Raw genomic sequence first — 22500 nt, 5'->3', positions numbered from 1 at the left:
GATTTTGTTTGTTTTTACTCATTAAGAGAAATGATTACAAACTGGCCAGGATGCTTTTCGGAGGGAAAAAAAAAAAAAAAAAAAAACCTTGGGTATATAATTTCTGTTACAAAACAACTAAATAGACACTTAGTGCTGGCTCCTTTTGTTTGCACCCTAAGAAATGGAATCAGTTCAATCTGTTTGAGATGGATACCCACTGAAAGACAACTACTGAGATATGGAAATGGTAACACTTTCAACTGTTTTCTCTTTTACTCTTTTATTAAATCACTTAAATACCACTCTAGTAGAGTTTAGTGTAATGGCTTAAATAGACACAGTTAAAAACTGACTTCTGAAAAGTTGTGTTACCTCACAATATTTTTTCCCTGCGACTGGTTTCTTTGAGCTCTTACAAATGGTTGATGGCAGTTCTCTACCATAGAGTTTTTGCAAGTGTACATTGACTTTTGACAGTCTGTGGGAATTCGAATAGAAAAGGGGCGTTTTATAACCCATAAGAATGCATTTACTGTATTATTTTATAAGAGGTGAATTTTATAGCATGAGTATACAGTTGTTTCCCCTGTTAGTCATCCGTGTGTTTCTTCATTTTCCAGATTGTACCCAATCTGCAGTTCTTACTAGGACAAAACATCCCTTTAAATCAATAAGAAACAAAGCTCTAATAAAGAATGCTGAATCAGGCCCCTTACCACCATACTAATTATGCAGTGAACACACAGTACTGTTTACAGTGGACCTTTTCACGACCTAACCAAAACATTAAACTCAGACTCTATTCCAGGAGTAGGCAAGTCTCCATAAAAAATTTATTTATCTTGAGGGTGCCTGGGTGGCTCAGTTGGTTAAGCAACTGCCTTCGGCTCAGGTCATGATCCTGGAGTCCCGGGATCGAGTCCCGCATCGGGCTCCCTGCTCGGCAGGGAGTCTGCTTCTCCCTCTGACCCTCCTCCCTCTCATGCTCTCTGTCTCTCATTCTCTCTCTCAAATAAATAAATAAAATCTTTAAAAAAAAAAAAAAAGAAAAATACATAGTTAAAATATTTAAAAAAAAAAAAATTTATTTATCTTGAAAGGCAAATGCTTCACTGCATAACATTGGAAGACATGGTTACTCCTACTTTGCCCTCCCTAAACATCGTTAGATAGTTAGATGACCAATAATTCTTAACTGTGTCAGTAAAGTCAGCGAAAGGATTGGTTCTGCAGAGAGATGAGAATCCAAGTACTTTATGTAGACTGGATAGAAGGAACCTGTATGGAGAGGTGTGAGCTGGGGGGAAGGGGGGTAATGGTGGAGAGAGCTTGAGATTTATTATCGAAATTGTCTAAATGTGAAAAGAAAATCTGGGTCTCCTTAGATATTCGTCATTCTTGGTACTTGAAATGCATCAGATACCCTGAAGTAGTTATCCGTATGCCTGCTTATGTATTTCAGTTTTGTGTTTGTGTCTGTTTGTGAGCGTGTTTGCCTGAATGTAGTTTTCCTGGCAGCAGCGTGTGTCTGGTGTACGTGTGCATATGGATGAGTATGAATTAATTACATATTGAAAACATCTGCAGGGGCGCCTGGGCGGCTCAGTCCTTAAGCGTCTGCCTTCAGCTCAGGTCATGATCCCAGAGTCCTGGGATCGAGCCCCGCATCGGGCTCCCTGCTGAGCGGGGAGCCCGCTTCTCCCTCTCCCTCGCTCCCCCTGCTTGTGTTCCTGCTCTCGCTCTCTCTCTCTGTCAAATAAATGAATAAAATCTTTAAAAAAAAAAAAAAAAAGAAAAAGAAAACATCTGCATTAGCGGCGTCTGCAGTCCCCGCTGCTCCAGTCGGGATGTTCGGCCCCGTCACTTAGGTGTTAGGACCACTCGGAAGACCTGCCTGTCGGACGCCTGACTGTGGTTCCCGGGGGGCCGGAGCTCCGGGAGCCTGTACCATCTCCATCTGAAGGGGAGGAGAGAAGGGAAAGAGGAGGCAGCCGAGCGAAGGGGTTCGGTTTCCCGCAGCTGGGTGGGGGGCGGCCGGGGTTGGAGCAGGGTTCCAAGATTACACGGCAAATCCCCAACTTCAGCACCGCCTCCGGCCCGGGGAGAGGCGCGCACCCCCTTGCTCCGCCCCCGCCCCAGCCGATGGACCCGGGCGCGCCGGTGCCTTCTCGCTCCGGCTTCCAGTCGAAGCGAGGGCAGGGCAGAAGGGTTCTGACAGCCAGAGGGGTACGGTAAGGAGGAGGTGGAGGAGGAGGAGGAGGAGGAGGAGCCGGGGTGGGGACTGGAAGGGGCGAGGAGGGAGGGCTTCCCCGCCTCGCCCGCCGCCGGGCTGTGCGGGCGCTGCTGGCGGCGGCGGCGTCTCCAGCTCAGTCTCCGGCCGCCGCGGCCGCTGCTCCGGAGCCGAGGAGATGCGGCCCCGCGCCGCGCCGCGCTGAGGCCGTGCGTGCGCCCGCCCGCGGGCTGCGTGCTGCCCGCGCACCCGCTCTCCGTGTGAGCTGACAGGCGCCCGCGAGCCCCTCCGAGTCACGCCGCCCGGCAGCGCGGGGAGCGCTCGCCTGCAGTGCCACGGGCAGCAGCTCCGCGCCCGGCGCGCTCCCTCCGCTTCTGCGTCCCCCGCTCCTCAGATCTGCCTCCACGTCCTGTGCTGATTTTTTTTTTTTCTCCTCCCGAGTGAGAGAGGGCGGGGTAGGTCCCCTCCTCTGCTCCCCCTCCCTTTCCTTCTTGGTTTGAATTTCTTCCCCCTGGCATTTCACTGGCTCCTGGAGCGAGAGGCAGGAGCCGCACGGAGGGAAGAGGAAGGCTGCGCCTCCCCCGCGGCTCCCAGCCCGGCCGAACTGGAGCCTGCAGGGGTGCGGGGAGAAGAGGACGCAGCGGGAGGGGCCTGGCTCTCTCCCGCGCTGAGGACAGCCCACCTCCCCGCGAGAAGCCCACGGAGAGACGCGCGGCGTCTCCGCAGCGAGCTTTCGGAGTCCGGCGAGCAGGCAAGCCGAGGATGGTGGCGGCTCCGCGAGCCGGCTGCGGGGCAGCGCTGTCGCTCTGGCTTGTCAGCAGCCTCCTCTGCAGAGCCTGGACTGCCCCGGCCACGTCCCGTAAGTAGCCCCCCGCGAGCGCGCGCCGCGCCGGAGCAGTTTCAGTGCCGCATTGAGGTGCCACCCGGGGGTGGCAACTCTGAGGCACCTTCGCAGTTCTGGCCCCTGGTGGGTGCGGGTGTCTCCGCCGTCGCGCACTTCCAGCCCCTGCAGCACAGAAACTCCAAGCCCCGCGCTCCCGAGGGGGTGGGGGGGTGGGGGGGCGGCTTCTGAGGCTGGTGATGTTTCTGGAAAGTTGTTCCTGGTCCTGGAGATGCGTTTGCGACTGCTTGGTTAGAGTGATGAGTGTGGATGACAGCTTCTTGGGAGTTATTCTTCCACTTCGGTGTGCTTGTTGTGGAGGGAGTTCATGGCATTTTGCTTAGGTAGGTCAGAGAAAGGGAAGTGAAGACTAGGGCAAAAATAAGTTGCTTATTTTTATTTATGGTTTTAACTTAAATGAGCACGGATTTGGGGACGAAAGAGGAGCACATTTTGAGCAGTTTGGGCACGATGGACTTCTCTTACCCCACCCCCCAACCCCAACAAGTTAATGACCATTTAGTACTTGTTTATTGAAATGGAAGACAGTGAATGCTGTATTGTAATTGAAATTGCTTTAATTCTTTGGCAGTTTGATATAATACAGTCTAGGACTTGGGACGGGCAGGGCAAACCATCAGTAATGTAGTAATGAACACATTTCTTAAGAGTTCTCAGGAAAATGATGCTGTTCAATATGTTTAAGTCTGTGTTTTAGCAAGCTTTTTTAAAAAGAAAAGGTTGCTCATGTTTTCATGTGGTTAGCAAGAGTAGAAAGAAATAGAAGATTCCAGCGCATCTTCTGAATTGCTTTAAAAGTGCATAGTGTGCATCTAGAAAGGAAATGCATAATTTCTCCTTTGGTTCAGAAAGAGTTAAACACTAGAGAGATTGCCTATGGGAATCTTAGGATAATATACATAAGCACATAGTGCTTGTTTATGAGAATGTGTTACTTATTAAAGAAGAATCATGGAGATTTTAGTTTGAAAATAAATGTTTTCCATTTAGGAAAGAAAAAATTTAGTGTTTTCCAGAATTCATTGTATGTGTAGTCCTGTTTATGAGATCTTGAGATGCCTCGATGCATCTTTACCTATATGTTAATATTAATGTTCTTATTCTAGGGTGCAAATATTCATATGAATAACCATTGAAAAAAGGACTTTATAAGTCATGCTAAAGAACCTACTACATAATAATGTCATGTGATGAACCGGTATTACAGTTTTGACGTATTTTCCCGAGTACTGTATTTGCTTCTCTTTTCTTGCAAGATAGGAAGTCATTAAGTGGCAGTTTGTAACGGACTTGAGAAAAATTTTATAGCTTTTTCACAAACGGATTAAACCTCAAAAAAGTGATATGTTATTAAAATATGTATGTCAGTTTTATATATTTAAACAGAAATTATGAAGACACAATGCTCCGTATTAATTTATGTAAATATGTAACTACATCCTGAGAAAAGTAATCTGACGAAATTTCAATTTCCATTTCAAGATCTGGTCATATAGAACTAACTGCTACTCTTTTCAGAAATTAAATTCATTATAAATTAAATTAATTATATTCGCTGCTTAAAGACCCTCATATCCAGGATTTTTCTTGGGTTTCATATTGCATCTCTTTGTATACTCTAATTATAATGGATTCATCTGAAACATTTGCCATGTATCAAGAATGAACGGCATATGCAGCCACTGGGTTAATGCATTTTAAGAATAGAAAAGTTGTTTCAGAAATATATTCTTAGTTTTTACAACTTAGAATTTGGTGATGGGGAAGAGCAGAGAATATTACTTTTCAGATAGTTAATACTTATGTTTGATTAAGATTTATTTATTAGCTCTTATTCTTTATTGTTTAAATATCTAAAATGGCTTAAGATGACTTATTTCATTTGAATTTAAATTGACTAAAACCCAGTTTCCCTGCATCATGAAATCAAATAATAAGAATGATGTATACTTTATTGATTAGAATAAGCTTCACATATTCAGTGCTTTAAAATTAAATTATAATTTTACACTTACTGTAAATGTTTATTTATATTATACAAAACTCTGAAAAAGAATGATAGTTCTATTCTTAATACTGAAAACACTCAAAGGAGAAAAAAATGATAACTACGTGAATCTAAGATAATGAACAACTCAACCAGGAGAGGTCATCACAAGACAAAAAGTAGCATGAAAATCTAAAAGTAATGTTTTTATTTGGTACTCATTTAAAAAAAAAATGTGATGACTATGCTAAAACTTTCTGTCCCTAGATAACTTTTTAACATGATGGACATTTCCAGAAGATGAGGTTAATATTTTTCATTTGTTAACAATACCATTTTAAATATATATTTGCTTCTGCCTTATTTCTTTTTCTCTGTTATTGAAGTGTATATAAAAATGGTGTTACTGTTCCTAGTATGTTTTTTACAACTAGACTAATACTAAAGAAGCTTGTTTCTGGGATTAAGTAGAACTAGAATCTAATTGCCTAACAGTGCAGATGAGCTGCTGCTGAGCTGATGGTATCCTATAACCTCCCTTCTTGTAAATGCATATATACAGGACACATATGTAAAGTTTAAGTAGAAGATTTTACTCTTAGGGAGTTGCACTTATTTGAACATATTTGAAAGATGCTGACAGTGCAGTTCTAAATGATGAGGAGTTTGAGCTAGCACTTAATGAATTTAACTTATTCCTAAAGTATACTAAATTTTGACTTAAATAGTGCTTTCTGATAAAGTTCACTTTACATTATTTTGTATTATTTTGTATACCAATTAAACTATAATTTCACTGTCACATTTGAGAAATGTTTTCAATTAATCAACTACTTTCTAACAAATATGTTTTTACATATATAAGCATATATAAACACAAATGTATATAAATATACACACATATATTTGGTAAAATCCTTTAAGTACATGTTACATACTGTATAGATACATATTATTATTTAATAGAGTGTATGTATTATATATTTATTATATGTAATATGTGTATATATTTATGTATTTTCTAATGTGTCTTTCAAGGAGTTAAACCCACTTACAATTTTATAGATAGGTCTTTTCATGTGCAGTTATTTCAAGTAACTAATGCAACAATATCAAAACAATAGTATATTGATCTATTTCTTCTGCAATTCATATACCACTCTAAAATGTTTTCTTTGAAATAAATGGAGTAAACTACATAAATAAATATAAAAGCAAATATTACTAGTTTACACTGAGCTTAAACATAACAATGAGCTTGTCTTAATAAAATGAATTTAAATAAAAAAATGCTTTAGGCCAGCAAAAATCATTGGCTGTTAAGAGGTAGTACATTATTTACTTAAAGTAATAATTAAAAAAGTGTTATTTACTCATAGAAGAAAACTGCATAATCTTGATTTCATTGTAGCGCTGATATATAGGGAACAGGGATTTTTGCCAAAATTTTCTCCATTAACATTGATGTATGGCAAAATTGGCCAAAAAAAGGAATCCCCAAATTCAATATAGGCTTTTATTAACTTTTATACAGTTATACAATATATCATTTTGAGATAAGTAACATCGAAGTTGTTTGATATGCATTATATTTTTAAAATCACATTTCTAATTTTTTTCTATTCTAATTTGGAGGATATTTCAAGTTCTATAACTTCTTCAAGATTTTAAATCACTTGTCTTAATTATAAATTCTTCCAGAGAAAATCTTAGTAAGTCTTTAAAGTGAACTAATAAGTTTTCTTGTCTGATGTATCCTTTTTATGATTAAAACATAAAGGGAATGTGATATACATCCCCTTGTCTTGCTACTCTTTTTAAGATTTTAAAAGATATTTTATTTGTTGAAAATAATGTATAGAATTAGGAGAGATTCTAGGCTCAGAAATTCTTAACTCTTCATATCTAGAGTATGATTATCTTAAGAGTATTAAACTTCTTCATGTTTATGTGGTGACTGATGTTGATGGGATGAAGAAATAAAACATGCAATTTCAAAATTTTCCTATATCTGATTGATTTGAGAAGTGCTTTCTTTTGTCATTTATTGCTACTTGCAAAGTTAAAGAACAGAGTACATAATTTAAATCTCAAAACTACAATGTTATGGAAATAAAGTGAAAGTCATATTTCTATGTATATCGGTATCTGAAATCGGATGTTATCAGTATTTCTAGAGAAATACATATCTCAAGATAAGTAGCTACTAGCAACCTGAGACATTTTTATAACCATCTAATATTTGGCCATTGGAAGAAATTATGTGTTTATTTTTGTTATTTTAATATGTACAAATAATGATGAAATGATCATCATATAGAGAACATTCCAAATGAGAAACTTAAAAGAGAATCTGAACAAAATGATAAGTTCAAACATTGGATCTCCCCATCTCCTGGGATCTGTAGAACCTGTATGTTTTAGTTCTGACCAACTGAAGATGTTGGGATATGAAGGTGCTACCTCTTTCTCCATCCTAATGTTTCCTTTTATGTGGAGGAAAGTCCACCTCTAACATGCTTAGCCTCTATCTCTGCAGTTCACTAATTCCTTCTATGTTAAGTGGAGGGACTTACCTGTGAGGTGACTTTGGGTTAAGGACCCAGCATAGCTGAGCCCCTCCTTCTTCCTTCTAAGCTGCCTGCAAAAGGTAGAGATTCTTATTGAAAGACATATAAGAGTAGGCTATGCCTCTGCAATAATGTGTGTGATAAATGGAAAGCTTTATGGTGTTTCGGTTCTTCCTATGGCTAGAAAGTTTGTTTAATTTCAGAATTAAGGTTAATGCATCCCATTGTTGCCACACAGCTAAGCCCTTTTCAGCAATTATTGTGTAAAGGGTGATATTTGCTCTCCACCTGTGACTCCTATTCTAATCTAGAACTCAGGCAGAAAAGAGTGCTATTTATTGTACCCTGTCAAACCCAAAGGTATTAAACTGCCTGTAATAAGCTTATTTAGCATTGAACTAAATGAGCATGAGAATATTTTTGCATGTTTTAAAAACCAGCAATGAAATAAGACTTGTTTTTCCCTTTGATGTTAAGTTGGAGAGTTGCACTTATTCTAACTATGACCTCCTAGAGCCCCCCCATTCGTTTGTTCACTCATTCATATTTTTGTCATTAGTGATATTTATTTTAGAAAGACATTTGGAATACATTTCTTTACCTATGGTCAATAACATTACCATTTTAAATGCATCTTGTTTATGGACTTTAGTGGCTACACATTCGACTGAATCTTACCTATTAAAGTATCAGGTGAATTTGACACGCCTTGAGTTGGTAGCTACCTTATGTCTATGTTGCTTCTGCACAATTATGAAGAGTTAGACATTTTGGGTCAGTTATTCTAAAAAAAAAAAGGAGTCATTTGAACTTCGAAAACAAAATTGATAATTTCCTCAATTGTAAATTTTGATAAAAAGCTTGTTAAAGTCTTATTTAATTCATTTTGGGGGTAGACTATTCATAATAACAGCTTGAAGTAATTGATTTTTTTATAGCTCTCCAGATTTTAAAACCTCCCATGATAGTAGGAAATCTGGAAATAAAGATGTATTCATTGGCTCTGAGTTTGCTTGCTGAAGATATCATATTTTTGGTATACAGTAAAAGCGCTGAAGGAGTACAGAAGAGCTCCTAAGGGCCATATTCTACATTTTACTTATGATTTAAGTTTGTTTGAAATATCCTCATAAACATGCATCGTGATATATTCTTTAATGTTTTCGTGTTTAGGAAGGAGGTAAAACTAGTTTCTGGGAATACTTTTACCAGGAAAAATTATCCCCAAACATATATAAGGTTCTCTTTCCCTTTTCAAATACATTCACCCCCTGCTTCATTTGCACTGGAATGGTGGTCTTAGGGGCCTGGGGATATGAATTAAAGAAAGTGGCAGTAGAGATGCGACTTTCACACTGTTAGGTCCCCTAAATCTGTGTTGTGTGGTGCATCTACATTGGAATCAAGTTATATAAAGTTTAATTAAATTCAGCAAGGATTTGCTCACTCCTATGCATTAGATGTCATGTCAAAAAAGTATGTAAAAAGAAAAATTCTGCCTTGACTCCTAATTTTCTACTAACTACTATTATGATGTCAGCTATGTCATTCAATTATAATATTATTTCAAAGGAATACATGGAAAAAGTAAATACACACATGCTGAATTAATAAAACAGCTTATTATGTGGTGAAATATCATGATTTGCCAAAGGAAATAATACATTTACCGCTAAAAATATTCTCGTAAAATAGAAGATGCTTGTTGTTACTTGTAAATCATATGGGCTCAAATGGTTGTGTTGAACTTCCATAACATATGTTGAATAAATTGCATTGCTCTGTTAACTCATATTACTAGGAAGCCACCTCTTAATGAGAATCAAATTACTAAGCAAGCTTTAAGTAAAAATCTGCCTTCATATGCTTCATATATTTTTTCAGATATTGGGCAAAATATATGAACAGAAGAACTACATGAAAAAATTTCAACCTAATTATGTCACATGGCAAAAAGCTTATTTTAAGAGTATCATTTGTTTAAAAGTTTTTGTTTGCACATTAACAGTGGTCTATCCTGCATTAAATTACTTAATTGCTAATAAATTTTAGCTCAAAATTTATAGATTTATGTAATGTATATGAAACAGTTTTGGTTCAAACAAAAATTAATATGTTTGGAAAATCATGTGTGACTTTCAGTTTTTCTCAGATGATTAAATGAATATGCAACGATTTTAATGTCAGTTGATCTAAAAACACATGATCCCTCTTTTGTTTTTTCTTTCGGTATGCCCACAAGCACAATAACCCATGAGTCTCATGCCACCGTCAAGGCAAATATTAATCTATCATGGCTTTTTTTTTCTCAGTGAGTCTGAATATGGCCATTAAATCATATCTTCCTCAACATGGTGTGCCAAGTAACTGTGCATAATCTTGTGAGATTATATATATATTATATATATATTTTTAAACTGGTTCAAAGGAAATTTTGCTGTCTGTATCCAGAAGCATAATATATATAATATATATATATAATTTCATATATATACGTATATGAGATTATATATATAAAATCTCATGAGATTATATATATACCCTCACCAGAAGTTCTCAGCTGACTTTTGTTAGTGCTAAAACACACTCTTCACTTAAATCACTTGATTAATATTCAGTGTTCTCAATGAAAAGAATAGGAGAATTTATTCCTGCCTCACAGTAGAATTTTTTAATGATGAAATTTCCAAAAGTAAAATTTAATCATGCCTCATGTGCATCTGTAGTATATGTGAATTTTATTCAGATACCTTAACCTAAGCAGGTAAGTGTCTCATGGCTAATTTAAAGCAGATGCTAGTATTGTGTATTATGTTTTTTGGCTGTCTGGAATTACGGGATTAAGAGTAACCATTTTATTATGTCAGTTGACAAGCATAATACTGTGTCCAAGGATATCAGTGTGCCATATTTGGGTATTTACATTACTTCCACTATTAAGATTGCAAAAATAAACAGCTTCATTCAAATATTTATATATTGGTGTGTTCATTTGTGTGGAATCTATGTCAAAGACGGGATCAAAGAGTTTATATATCTTTTTTTTAATGAACATTTCCGGACTGAGGTCCTTAAATTTGTTATAACTCGTGTATTCACCACCAATGAATGAGCATCCTTTTCTAGAATTCCTGGCATCAATAGACATTATTATACTTCCACAATTTTTTGCCCATTGATATGAACAGTGCTTGTTGAGTGTTGACTTCAGGTCGGGCACTGCTCTTTAGATGCATTAACTCTTTTAGTCCTTAGAACAGTGCTCTAACTGGCAGGTAAGTGGGCAGACAGAGAAGTGAAGCAATTTGCCAGGCCGCCGGTACGATCTATCCCTAGTCTGTGCTCTTGACCATGGCGCCGCCGGCTGAGTGAGAAATACTATGCCATTGATTTCCAGTTCTCTGACTAATACTGGGTTTCAGTTTGCATCTAGGCAACATTTTAAGGTTAATTAACTGCTTGTGTAGAGTATAGTAAGAAAAACTTGTTATCCTAATGTTTCTATTTCAATGATAATAACATTAAATAATAGTACATACAATGTCATTTATGTTCTTCCTCATCATAATAAAGTAACTTTACAATGTGATTCTGTCTTTTGGGTACTGTTAGCATACATTAATAGTCATGTCATGAAAACATTTATTTAAAGCTATATAAAATATTAGTTGAAATGCTTTGTCAGATATGAATAAAAGCTTTTTAAAACTGGTTCAAAGGAAATTTTGCTGTCTGTATCCAAAAGCATAAATATTATTGCCATTACTAAGTTTAAATGAAGATACCTGTGTAATCTATAACCATTATTTTCAGTATCAATTTCATGTAATGTCTAAACTATAAAGCTTTTCTTGAGAGTCTTGTTGAGAGCAAAACTTTGACTTTAACGGCAGTGGGAAAATATTTGTCTCAAAAATATTTGTCATTTCTAATGCTTAAATATTTCTTATATCTATTCCCTGCTCTCATTCCCATCGCCGCAGCCCTTGTGAGGATTCTCAGCATTTCCTCCAGACATTAAGTTAGTAGCCTCCCAGGATGCCTCCTTGCTTCCAGTCGTTCTCTTCCAGTTGACCATCGATGGATGACACGCATCTCGTCATGGTAGCCCACTTCCCTGGTTCTTGCCTGTCCTTTTGATGTGATCTCCCCTTGCCCACGATGGGCGCCCCATGACCTCACCAGACTGAAACCCTAGCAGTTCCTCCTGTACAACGCGCTGTTCCTGGTCATGTTTCTCTTACGTATCCTCACTTCCATTCTCTCTTTCTGGAACACCTTTTCCTATTTCATCTATGCTGATGTAGGGGAAACTCATTTATGGTCCAAGCCTTAGAACTCTGGAGCGTATTGGAGATGCTGTCACCTCCCTTTGGTGATTTGGTCTCATCACAGGTAAAATTCTAGGAAAATAATAGAATTTTTTTCTATTAAAAAATAGAAAAATCTGACATCACTCGTCAGTGATGACAAATAATCCAAGTCATTTTCAATTATCTGTTGGTAGAGTGAGAAATTATCCCGAATTACTGGTGATAGAAGAAAGGCAAGAAATCTATTTTGAAAGGATAAAACACAGATACTTACCATCATTTATACATGAATATTAATCGATTGTTTCAAGGGAAATAATGAAACCATGCTGTGAAAGCTCTGTAATTTCTCCAACCTTTTTCCTGCATGGCTCTATTTTGCAGCATTTTCTGTACTTCACTTAAGTCATATCGTTGGTAAGACTCCTTAGAAGCCAAGCCTGACTGCCCTTTTCAAAACACGTTGTTTCAAAGAAATACCTGTAATCTGTATGCAAATCAAAGACAGATGTCAACAAAATAATTATTGTGCCTAACAGGTACTTGAAATAGAGTGCTTAAGATGTCAAAAAATCTTGTAAATGATAGAGGTAGTTGCAGAGAAAGTTGTTAATTATATATATTTAGTGTATAATAATCTTAGCATATTAGTTGATTTTGTCAAAGTCGGTATGGAATGTCAGTGAATTTCATTTTGATTTTTAATATAACAAAAATATCCTTTGGTAAGTACAAAAATAGGCACTTATATTTTGTTTATACTGTAACTCTATTCATCCCTACATTGGAAACTTTGTTCATGCTGTACCTCAACTTTAAAATATCCCCCAGCCTATGAGATCCTCGCCTTTTCAAAGCCCACCATTCCTGTGAAGGCTGTTCCCAATTTTATATCTTTCACAGTGACTCCCCCTAGCTTTGCTTATTGATAACAGAAGTTACTCCCTTTTCTCTTTCCCCCATGGTCACGTCCTACATTTTGTCCTTAGGTTAACAGGTATAAGGGTGCGGTTGTATTAAAGAAATTAGACTTCAGTAATCATCTTTTCTTGTACCAGGCACTGAACTAGTTGCATTGAATTTATTATATAAAATTAGTCAGTTACCTCTCTGCTAGAAAACTCAAAGCATACGGATGCTAAAAAAATTGAAAGTTCACTGGTTTCTTTTTTTATATAGTTCTTACTTTTATCAAGTTCTACGGACACAAAATCTACATTCTCATAAATTCTGGCCATTAGCTGTAGTTGGGCTTTTAAGGTAATAAAAGCTTAATATTTACCTGATATTCTACTGCCATAAAATATTTGAAGACAGATATCATAGTATGATTAAATATAATTTTAATATTTAGTCACTGTTTAGTCACTAATTAATATGTCAAAGATGAATATATCCATTAAGAGAAAAGACTGTGCATGAGCAGCATTAAAAAAATATGATCAAATTGAAATGGGTTAGTTCTGTAAGATCTGTATGTAAATTGCATATAGCTAGGTTGTAACAAAAAGTACAGCTATCTTTTTTTAGTTGTATTTTTATAGCTAAAAACTATAAATCAGAAGTAATCAGAAGTAATATGATTTTAGTATAATAGTAGTTACACTAAAGTTTATCGGTAAGTAGTAATCATCATATTATAAAAATACTGCCTTAAAACTGACATGTCTGTATGAATCAAAACAAAAATGATTATTTCAGAGGACTGTTATTCAAAAGGAATGGGGCTATTAAGGTAATTTTAAAGGGTAGTTTGCACCTATTTGCTCAATGTGAAAGGCAACTTATTCTTGAATTTATTATCTGTTCTTTGCCCAAAGTATATTAGGAAAGTATTACTGCAATTTGATTAGTTTTCATATGGCGAAAGACGTGGCTTCATGTTATATAATTACTGTATACAGTGACCTGAAGCATTTTAATTTTACAAAGATTATATAATCACCCAAAATATATATTTTGGAATTTAAAATGTGTTGTTCTTGCACATTTTTAGATTATACGTGGTAAAATTAGAGTACCATATTCACTTTTAAAAAGAGATTTCAGAATCTTGTAAATAAAAATGACATTGTTCTTTTATCAAATTGGCGCCCATAGAGCTTTTTGTAAAAGGCTTTCAGACCAGTTGTTTGTTCATTTATATGTCTATAATTATGGTATTTAGAGCATCTCACGCTGTGTTTGTTTTTACATATTGAACCTTCAAATGACAAATGCACCAGTGCCAAAGGCAAACCATGTCAAGTGACAGAGGTTTCTGGCTTCCTGAAGTTGACAACAGTTGTGACAACAGTTGCCTAAGAAATTATTAAAGGTGGACTGCTCAGAAGCATGCTAAAGATCAATATGTTTGGGAAAAATTAGTGACCTGGGTCTGGATTTAAAATGATTTCTCATTATTTTATTTACAGTAGCCTTTTATGCTTCCACATAACACATTCAGTTTTCAAAATTTTAGTAGGAAAAAACTGGCATTTAATAATGTGCTTCTGTAAGTCACACATCCTCCGCAGGGTCTCTCAACTCTTATTTCAGTTATTTTAACTGTAATATTTCATTCTAGTACGTTACCTCAGATCCCCCTCTTATTTATTAGGCATGTTAAAATTTAAATTAAAATTATAAATCATCTCTGTCGGTCCAGAAGTAAATTTATCAACGGATGGTTAAGGTCCTTCCCATTATGACATTTTAGCTGGAAGTTAAAGGATAAGAAGGAAGTAGCCAAGAAAAGAGAAGGGGAAGAATGTTCCAACCAAAAGATGACAGCTATGCAATTCTGACATTGGCTAAGTTTAGACTTCACTCTGCTGTGGAGGTATTAGATGGTTTTGGAATCAGTCTTTTTTTTTTTTTAAAGATTTTATTTATTTATTTGAGAGAGAGAGAATGAGAGACAGAGAGCATGAGAGGGAGGAGGGTCAGAGAGAGAAGCAGACTCCCTGCTGAGCAGGGAGCTCGATGCGGGACTCGATCCCAGGACTCCAGGATCATGACCTGAGCCGAAGGCAGTCGCTTAACTAACTGAGCCACCCAGGCGCCCCGTGGAATCAGTCTTTTATAAAACATGTAGTGAAAAGAAAGTTTTGGAAGAGTAAAGGGTACTGCTTAGTAGTTTATCAGCAAATAGAAAATAAATCTTTATTGGTTGAAAATATAGACAATAAGTATTTATTGTCATTAAACACAGAATAATTTATGTTTTGCCAGTTTTATTAAAAATAAGCATTGAGGAAACCTTACATTCCATGGATGAACTTCGCTATGTAGCAAGTCGACTGTCTAGAATAAAAAGTATCTAAATTGCTGCACATAGGATGCACAGCATCGATTTGGGTGTAGGGTGGGGATGGGTTTTTCCTAACAGTTGCTATTTTATTTATTTATTTTTTTTTTTTAAAAAAGATTTTTATTTATTTATTTGACAGAGAGAGAGACACAGCGAGAGAGGGAACACAAGCAGGGGGAGTGGGAGAGGGAGAAGCAGGCTTCCTGCTGAGCAGGGAGCCCGATGCGGGGCTTGATTCCAGGGCCCTGGGATCATGACCTGAGCCGACGAAGGCAGACGCTTAATGACTGAGCCACCCAGGCGCCCCATCAGTTGCTATTTTAAAGTCGTTAAAAGATTTTGGAAAATTTTATTTGTTTCTGTTTTGCTTTTTTGTTTTGTTTTGTTTCTTTGTAGGTGTCTTTGATCGTATGAACTAAAAGTAGTTGTAGTGTATTTTGGTTTCACCTAAAATGGCAAATTTGGTTAGTCAAACTTCATGGAAACAAACAAAAATCAGAATACTATATGCGAGGGTTTTACGTATATGTCTATTTATTATCTGTGGCAGGATGTCTCTAGTTTCAAAGCCAATCTCCATAAATGTGTGAAATAAATAGTTCTTTACTATGACTGAGGATCCCGTCCTAGAAACTCCTAAATAAAGACCACTGTAATCTGATGTTCTATATTCATTTCTGAAAGTTAGTTTTATACTGGTTACCTGCTAAAATGTAGACATTCATTTGCTAAAAGTATTAATGATTTTTAAAAGGAATCTACATTTTCTTTTAAACAAATATCTTGTAATGCTTACAAACAGAGACTATCGTGTCAAAAAGACTGGGTTTGGTTGTTGGCTCTGTTCCTCAGTGACCTTGGGCAAATTATCTAAGCTTTTGAGACCAGTATTGTAGTATGCAATATGATGAAATAACAGTACCTATATGAAAGGCTTGCCAGGAGGATCAAATGCAGAATGTGCAATGACTGGCACATGATGGTAGACTAATTTTAGTTAATTAATTAATTTAGTTAATTTAATTTGGGGGGTCATTTTTGAATGCATTAAATATTTATTGTACAGATCTATGAATATAATGCTAGGTAGAATCAGTAAATATTACAAAATCATTTGTAATTGCCTCAGACATTTTTTTTAAGTTTAAAATTTTAATTCCAGTATAGTTAACATACAGTGCTGGGATGCCTGGGTAGCTCAGTTGGTTAAGCATCTGCCTTCAGCTCAGGTCATGATCCCAGGGTCCTGGGATCGAGTCCCACGTCGGGCTCCTTCCTCAGCGGGGACCCTGCTTCTCCCTCTGCCTGCCGCTCCCCCTGCTTGTGCTCTCTTTCTCTGTCTCTCTCTGACGAATAAATAAAATCTTTTTAAAAAACCTACATACAGTGTTATATTAGTTTCAGATGTACAATATAGTGATTCAGCAGTTCTGTACATTACTCAGTGCTCATCATGATAAGTTTACTCTTAATCCCCATCACTTTGATCCATTCCACCCACCCACCTCCCCTTTGGTAACCATCAGTTTGTTCTCTATAGTTAAGAGTCTGTTTCTTGGTTTGTCTCTCTCCCTCTTTTTTTATTCCTTTGTTCATTTGTTCTGTTCCTTAAATTCCACATATGAGTGAAATCATATGGTATTTGTCTTTCTCTGGCTGACCTATTTTGCTTAGCATAATACTCTGTCGCTTCATCCATGGTACTGCAGATGGCAAGATTTCATTATTTTTATGGCTGAATAATATTCCTCTGTGTGTGTGTGTGTGTGTGTGTGTGTGTGTACACACATAGCACTTCTTTTTCCATTCATCTATTGATGGACACTTGGGCTGCTTCCTTAATTTGGCTATTGTAAATAAAGCTGCAATAAACATGGGGGGTGCATATATCCTTTCAAATTAGTGTTTTATATTCTTTGGGTAAATACCCAGTAGTGTGATTATTGGATAATAGGGTAGTTCTATTTTTAACTTTTTGAGGAACCTCCATACTGTTCTCCACAGTGGCTGCACTAGTTTGCATTCCCACCAACGGTACAAGAGGGTTCCTTTTTCTCCACATCCTTGCCAACACTTACTGTTTCTTCGTTGTTGATTTTAGCCATTCTGACATGTGTGATGTGATATCTCATTGTACTTTTGATTTGCGTTTCCCCGATGATAAGTAATGTTAAGCATCTTTTCATGTGTCTGTTGGCCATCTGGATGTCTTCTTTGGAGAAATGTCTGTTTATGTCTCAGACATTTATTTTATAATGTAGTTGGGAAGCTGAGATTTACATTTGGAAAAATTAGCAAAGATAAGACCGGAATATTATCTATTTCCCATAATACACATGTAAATGGTCAAAAAATGAGCTAATCGTAGTTCAAATGTAGTAAGACTTAATTGAAGGAAGTAATGCGTATGTAATTTATATTAACTTAGAATTTTTTATTAATGTGTAACAATGTATATATAATGCGTTGTTCAATACACAAAGTTGTTAATATTTGAGTCATTTATTTTAAAAGTATATTAATGTGAAAAAGTGTGGCAAAATTATTAGAACAGTATAAAATAACTTATTTAGTGGAGCTTCTCTTACAATATAATAGGTATTCAATTACCTTACAAATGTTTCTGGAAAACCACAACATTTGCAAATTAGAGAGCTTGTGGGCATGAGGAACATATCCAAAAGCATAAACATTTTTACTCTTAACTTTTCAGCCATATGCGCAGATGGTATAAAGCTTGTTTTCTGAAATACGACGGAAAGTATAAAAAGAAATTTGACAATTTTTTTCAGTTTTGAATTTGACTATCCAAATAACTGGAAAGCTAGGAAATCAAACAGTGAATATTATTTTAAGTCCCTGAAAATCAGTGCCCAGGATTATTGGAGGTACAGCTGAAATTGTTTATAAACTTTTTTTTATTTGATTAATGAAAATATTTGAGTGTCTATTAAAAATAGATCACTGTGGTAAGCTCTGAAGATTACAAAAACTTTGAACACAGGGTCTCTGTCCTAATAAAGAGTTTTATTATCTCTAGGAAGGTATAAAATACTTATAATATAAATTTGAATATAAGCAACATTACCTATAATAAAAGCTGTGTGATTTCCTTGCAAAGAAGGCCCAGGCAGAATTAGCAATTACATTTTGCTACATAGATAATGAAGGTATGAATTGTAAATGATAGGATCGTAAAAATGATGGAGAAAGTTGGTCACTGGAAGATTATATTCTGAGACATATTCTAGGGCCCTCTCAATGGTTCCTGGTGAATTCTTGTTGTTCTATATTCTGGGGCTCAGAAGACCCCTCAGGCCCATCTATTAGACCATGACTGGGCCCTGCTTTGCAGCCAGACTGAGTTGGTCAATGTGACTTTATCAGTTCCTGTCTGAAACTGGTAAAGTATATGTATTAGATATTTATTTTCACAATTTCCAAATTCCTGGCCATGAAGACTTAAAGACTCAGGATATAGTCAGTGAATTTGCAGAACATTTTTCTCTTTCCCTTCTGAAATTTTGAATATTCTTTTCAGTAAAGGGAGGAAGACTTAAAATTTCACTTTTTCTAAAAGTGAAAAACTTTTAGAAAAACTTTTTCTAAAGAATCTCCTCTCACAGTTTACTGTGCCATAATTTTCTTATTTCATGTGTTCTCTTTTCTCTACTCCCATCCAACAGGAAGATAGATAGGGTGAGGTAGAAGTAAACTTGATGATACTAGTGAGAGAAATCACTGGTTCTGATCTCTTCGAATAATAAAAATTAGCAGTAAGAGAAAACATTCATGACTCTCTTATATAAAATTTGTTCTTTCTCACAAGACCTTGTGATATTAGGCATAAAGAAATTAAATGCTTTCACTCCAAATATTAAGTTTATTATTTAATACATTGACACAAAATACACTTAAATCCGAAAGAAATTAAGGACAATTGAACAATAGTAATTCTAAAATATTTTTCAATGAAGTCTAATTTTTAACTGTTTAGGTAGAGCTGGAAATGTTAAATGAGCTTGTAAGTGTTTTAATATATAGTTATATTGTAGGTATGTGTTTTCGGAAATTTATCTCAATTTTATAATTGTATTATAGTCAATATGCACTGCTTAAATAATTTTAATATCAAAAAGGAACATTTGTTTCATGTAAATGTAAAAATAATTATGTAAAAAAATTGTTCCTGGACAATATTATCTACATGAGACATTATTCCAGCCTCATTTAGAAATGTCAGTACTAATATTTACAATAATTCAATGGTATTTAGATTAGAGGATTTTGCTAAAGAGAGAAACAACTTTGATCATTTAACATGTACATGGGTGTTATTGAAACATCAGGCATTTATAAGAGACAATTTCCTAAATAAACTATATTTCAAAGTATATTGTTTATTGCTCACTTAAAAGGAAGCAAATAATATTAAGTATAATTATAACATACTTTCACATAACAATATCATATTGATATTGTAATTTATTAGTCACAGTATATTTGTAGTTATTTTTTTAATGCTACTAGTGATAATATGACTCATATTCCTCAAGTACTTACCTTCGGCATTACTGTGTTCTATACTTGAAAAATTTTCTCATTTTACAAAGATTTCAGTTAGTTGGATTGCTACATACTTTGGTATGGATAGTGGCTGTTTTATTAAACATGTATACATTTATAAAATGCTAGAAAGTTCAAGATTATTTCTAATGAAAATATTCCTTGTATTCTTATTACAGTGAGTGTAATACCAGTTGTTGTTGTTAAGGAATATAATGTTATGATGAGGTCATTTCAGAATTTGAGTAATATACCACTTCAAACAGAGGGCAATATAGAACTGCATATATATCTTGGTATATATATTTTTTATACTTTCAGTATATTTGCAGTTTAACTTTTCAACATTGACTATACATCAAAGTCCTCACTTTCAGGTTTTACATAAAATAAACTATAGCTTGCAAGTGCTGGATGATTATGTATCTATAACAAACCAATACAGTGTCTGTAGCTATATCTCAGATTATAGTCTGTGCAGAAGTATGTTCTTTAGCAGATGATTGGTTTACTTAAAACACTGGCCAACATGGAGCACCTCAGTTGGTTAAGCATCTGCCTTCAGCTCAGGTCCCTGCTCAGCGGAGAGTCTGCTTCTCCCTCTCTCCCTCCTCCCTGCTTGTGCTTGCTCTCTCTCTCTCCCTCTCTCTTGCTCTCAAATAAATAAATCTTAAAAAAAAAAAACACAACAACAACAACAACAAAAAACCACTGGCCAGCAAGAGGTTGTACATGGATGTCTGTTGGGCATTGAGTACTAGTCAATAGTGGCCATTACTGGAGCTGGTATTGAGGAATTTGGTGTATAAGAAGTAGAAACTTCAGGGGCGCCTGGGTGGCTCAGTCGTTAAGCGTCTGCCTTCGGCTCAGGTCATGATCCCAGGGTCCTGGGATCGAGCCCTACATCGGGCTCTCTGCTCAGCGGGGAGCCTGCTTCTCCCTCTCCCGCTCCCCCTGCTTGTGTTCCCTCTCTCGCTGTCTCTCTCTCTCTGTCAAAAAAAAAAAAAAAAAGAAGTAGAAACTTCACAGAGCACACTTCTCACCTGCTAATATGTACGTGAGACATCTGGCAGACTCTGATCCAGTGGATCTGGGTGAGACCTAAGATGTGGCATTTCTAAAAAGCTCCCACATGATGCTGATGCAGAGAGTGCTTTGTGGACCGTACATTGAGTAGGAAGAATTTAAACTTGGAATCTGTACTGAGAGATATCATAACAAATTTCTTGCTTATTTTAAATTAATCACACTCTGAAAAAATGTGCAATCATTATATCAGACTCTTAAATATTTTGGGTGCAAATAGAAGGTACAATAATGTAGTCTATGATATAGTTTGGGGAAAAACATGCAAAAAGAGGTAGATACTAGGCTATAGTTGTGTAGTTTTGAACAATTTATATAATCTCTCTAAATTTTAGTTTTGTATTTATAGTATTAGAGAATTGAAGTAGATTATCTCTAAAGTCCATTACAGTTTTAAAAATCTGTCATTCTAGTGTCCTAGGCTTTGCAGTCTTAGGACAAAATAGCATCTCTTCCAAACCTCAGTCTTTTTTTTTTTTAATCTCTAGCAGGATCTTTCGGATAGAGTCTCAAAAGTGTTTCTGAAGTTTAAATAATATTATGTATTTAAAGTGGCAAACAAATTGCCTTACCAATAATAAGTGCTCAATTGGTATTACTTTTTAGTAATATTATTATGAATTTTAGAATAATCAAATCCTAGAAAGCAATGAAACCTGTCCAAAGACATACATCTTTCTAGAGATATGCTAAATGACACTCTAATAACAAAATAGCTATGCAAAGCCAGTCATCATCATAGACTATCACAAAGGGAGAAATAATGCTTGCCTTTCTCTGTTAAAACTGGTAGGATTCTACAAAATAAACCTAATCCCAGTTACCAAAATAATCTGGCCTCATGTCTGATAAAATGTGTGTGTGTATGCACTCCTTTTTTGTCCTAACAATATAATAAAAATATTGTTTACTGATCCCAAGTTGTACAGTGTGATGTCATATTTGTAAAACAATTCGTTTCCTGACATAAAATTATGTATTGTTTATTTCAATTTATAAATAGAAAAAACATATTTCTGTACCTGACTAAATAGAGAAAGTTCTAAAAAAGTGAGCAAGATTGATCAGTGTCCTCTGTGCCCTTCTTAATAGTAATTGAGTGTGATTTTTACAACAGGTACAACCAGAAATTACTATATAGGCATGATAGATGGCTGCCAATAGTCTTGTTTTCCTACCACAAATTACATGGCATTTATGCCAGTATGGTGAGTTTTTCCACTTAAAACAGTCAGGTCCATCTTTCCTATAAAATCGACTAACAAGGGACCGACCACAAAGCATTACTATTAACAAATTCTGTATCTTGAATTATCTTCAAGGCTCTGAACATCAGGAACTGATTGCCGTGGGGAAGGAAGGACAGGCACCCTTGCTGTAAGTCTAGGCGTTTCAGTGTTTAGGGGATGTTGGTGGGGTTTGTGGGTGTGGGTTCTGAGGGTTGTAGGAAGGAAGTTCATGCCATGCTCTTCCACAGGATTTGACTCCACAGAAATAGAGTGTTGGTTCATTTGGTCTAGTTTGGCTGGGGGAGGGTGTGTGTGTGTGTGTGTGTGTGTGTGTGTGTGTGTGT

At 36.2% G+C, this 22500-nt stretch overlaps 1 protein-coding gene across 2 annotated transcripts in view; it reads left to right on the top strand.

Annotated features, from left to right (window-relative positions):
• Positions 1-2439: 2439 nt before the first annotated feature.
• Positions 2440-22500, top strand: part of CNTNAP2 (contactin associated protein 2) — a 1915205-nt gene continuing 1895144 nt past the window's right edge. Inside the window, exon 1 of one of the 2 annotated variants that reach the window (XM_032401131.1) lies at positions 2440-3071. In XM_032401131.1, the coding sequence (XP_032257022.1) occupies positions 2975-3071 (97 nt within the window). In that variant the 5' untranslated portion in view covers positions 2440-2974. Of the gene's footprint in view, positions 3072-10137; positions 11775-22500 lie in introns of those variants that run through there. The other variant, XM_032401133.1, reaches the window with a different exon arrangement.

The sequence above is a fragment of the Phoca vitulina genome, unplaced genomic scaffold, assembly GCF_004348235.1.
Source record: "Phoca vitulina isolate PV1807 unplaced genomic scaffold, GSC_HSeal_1.0 scaffold4, whole genome shotgun sequence".
Taxonomy (NCBI): domain Eukaryota; kingdom Metazoa; phylum Chordata; class Mammalia; order Carnivora; family Phocidae; genus Phoca; species Phoca vitulina.
Note: the sequence above shows the minus strand (reverse complement) of the source record. Positions and strands in the feature narration are given on the sequence as shown.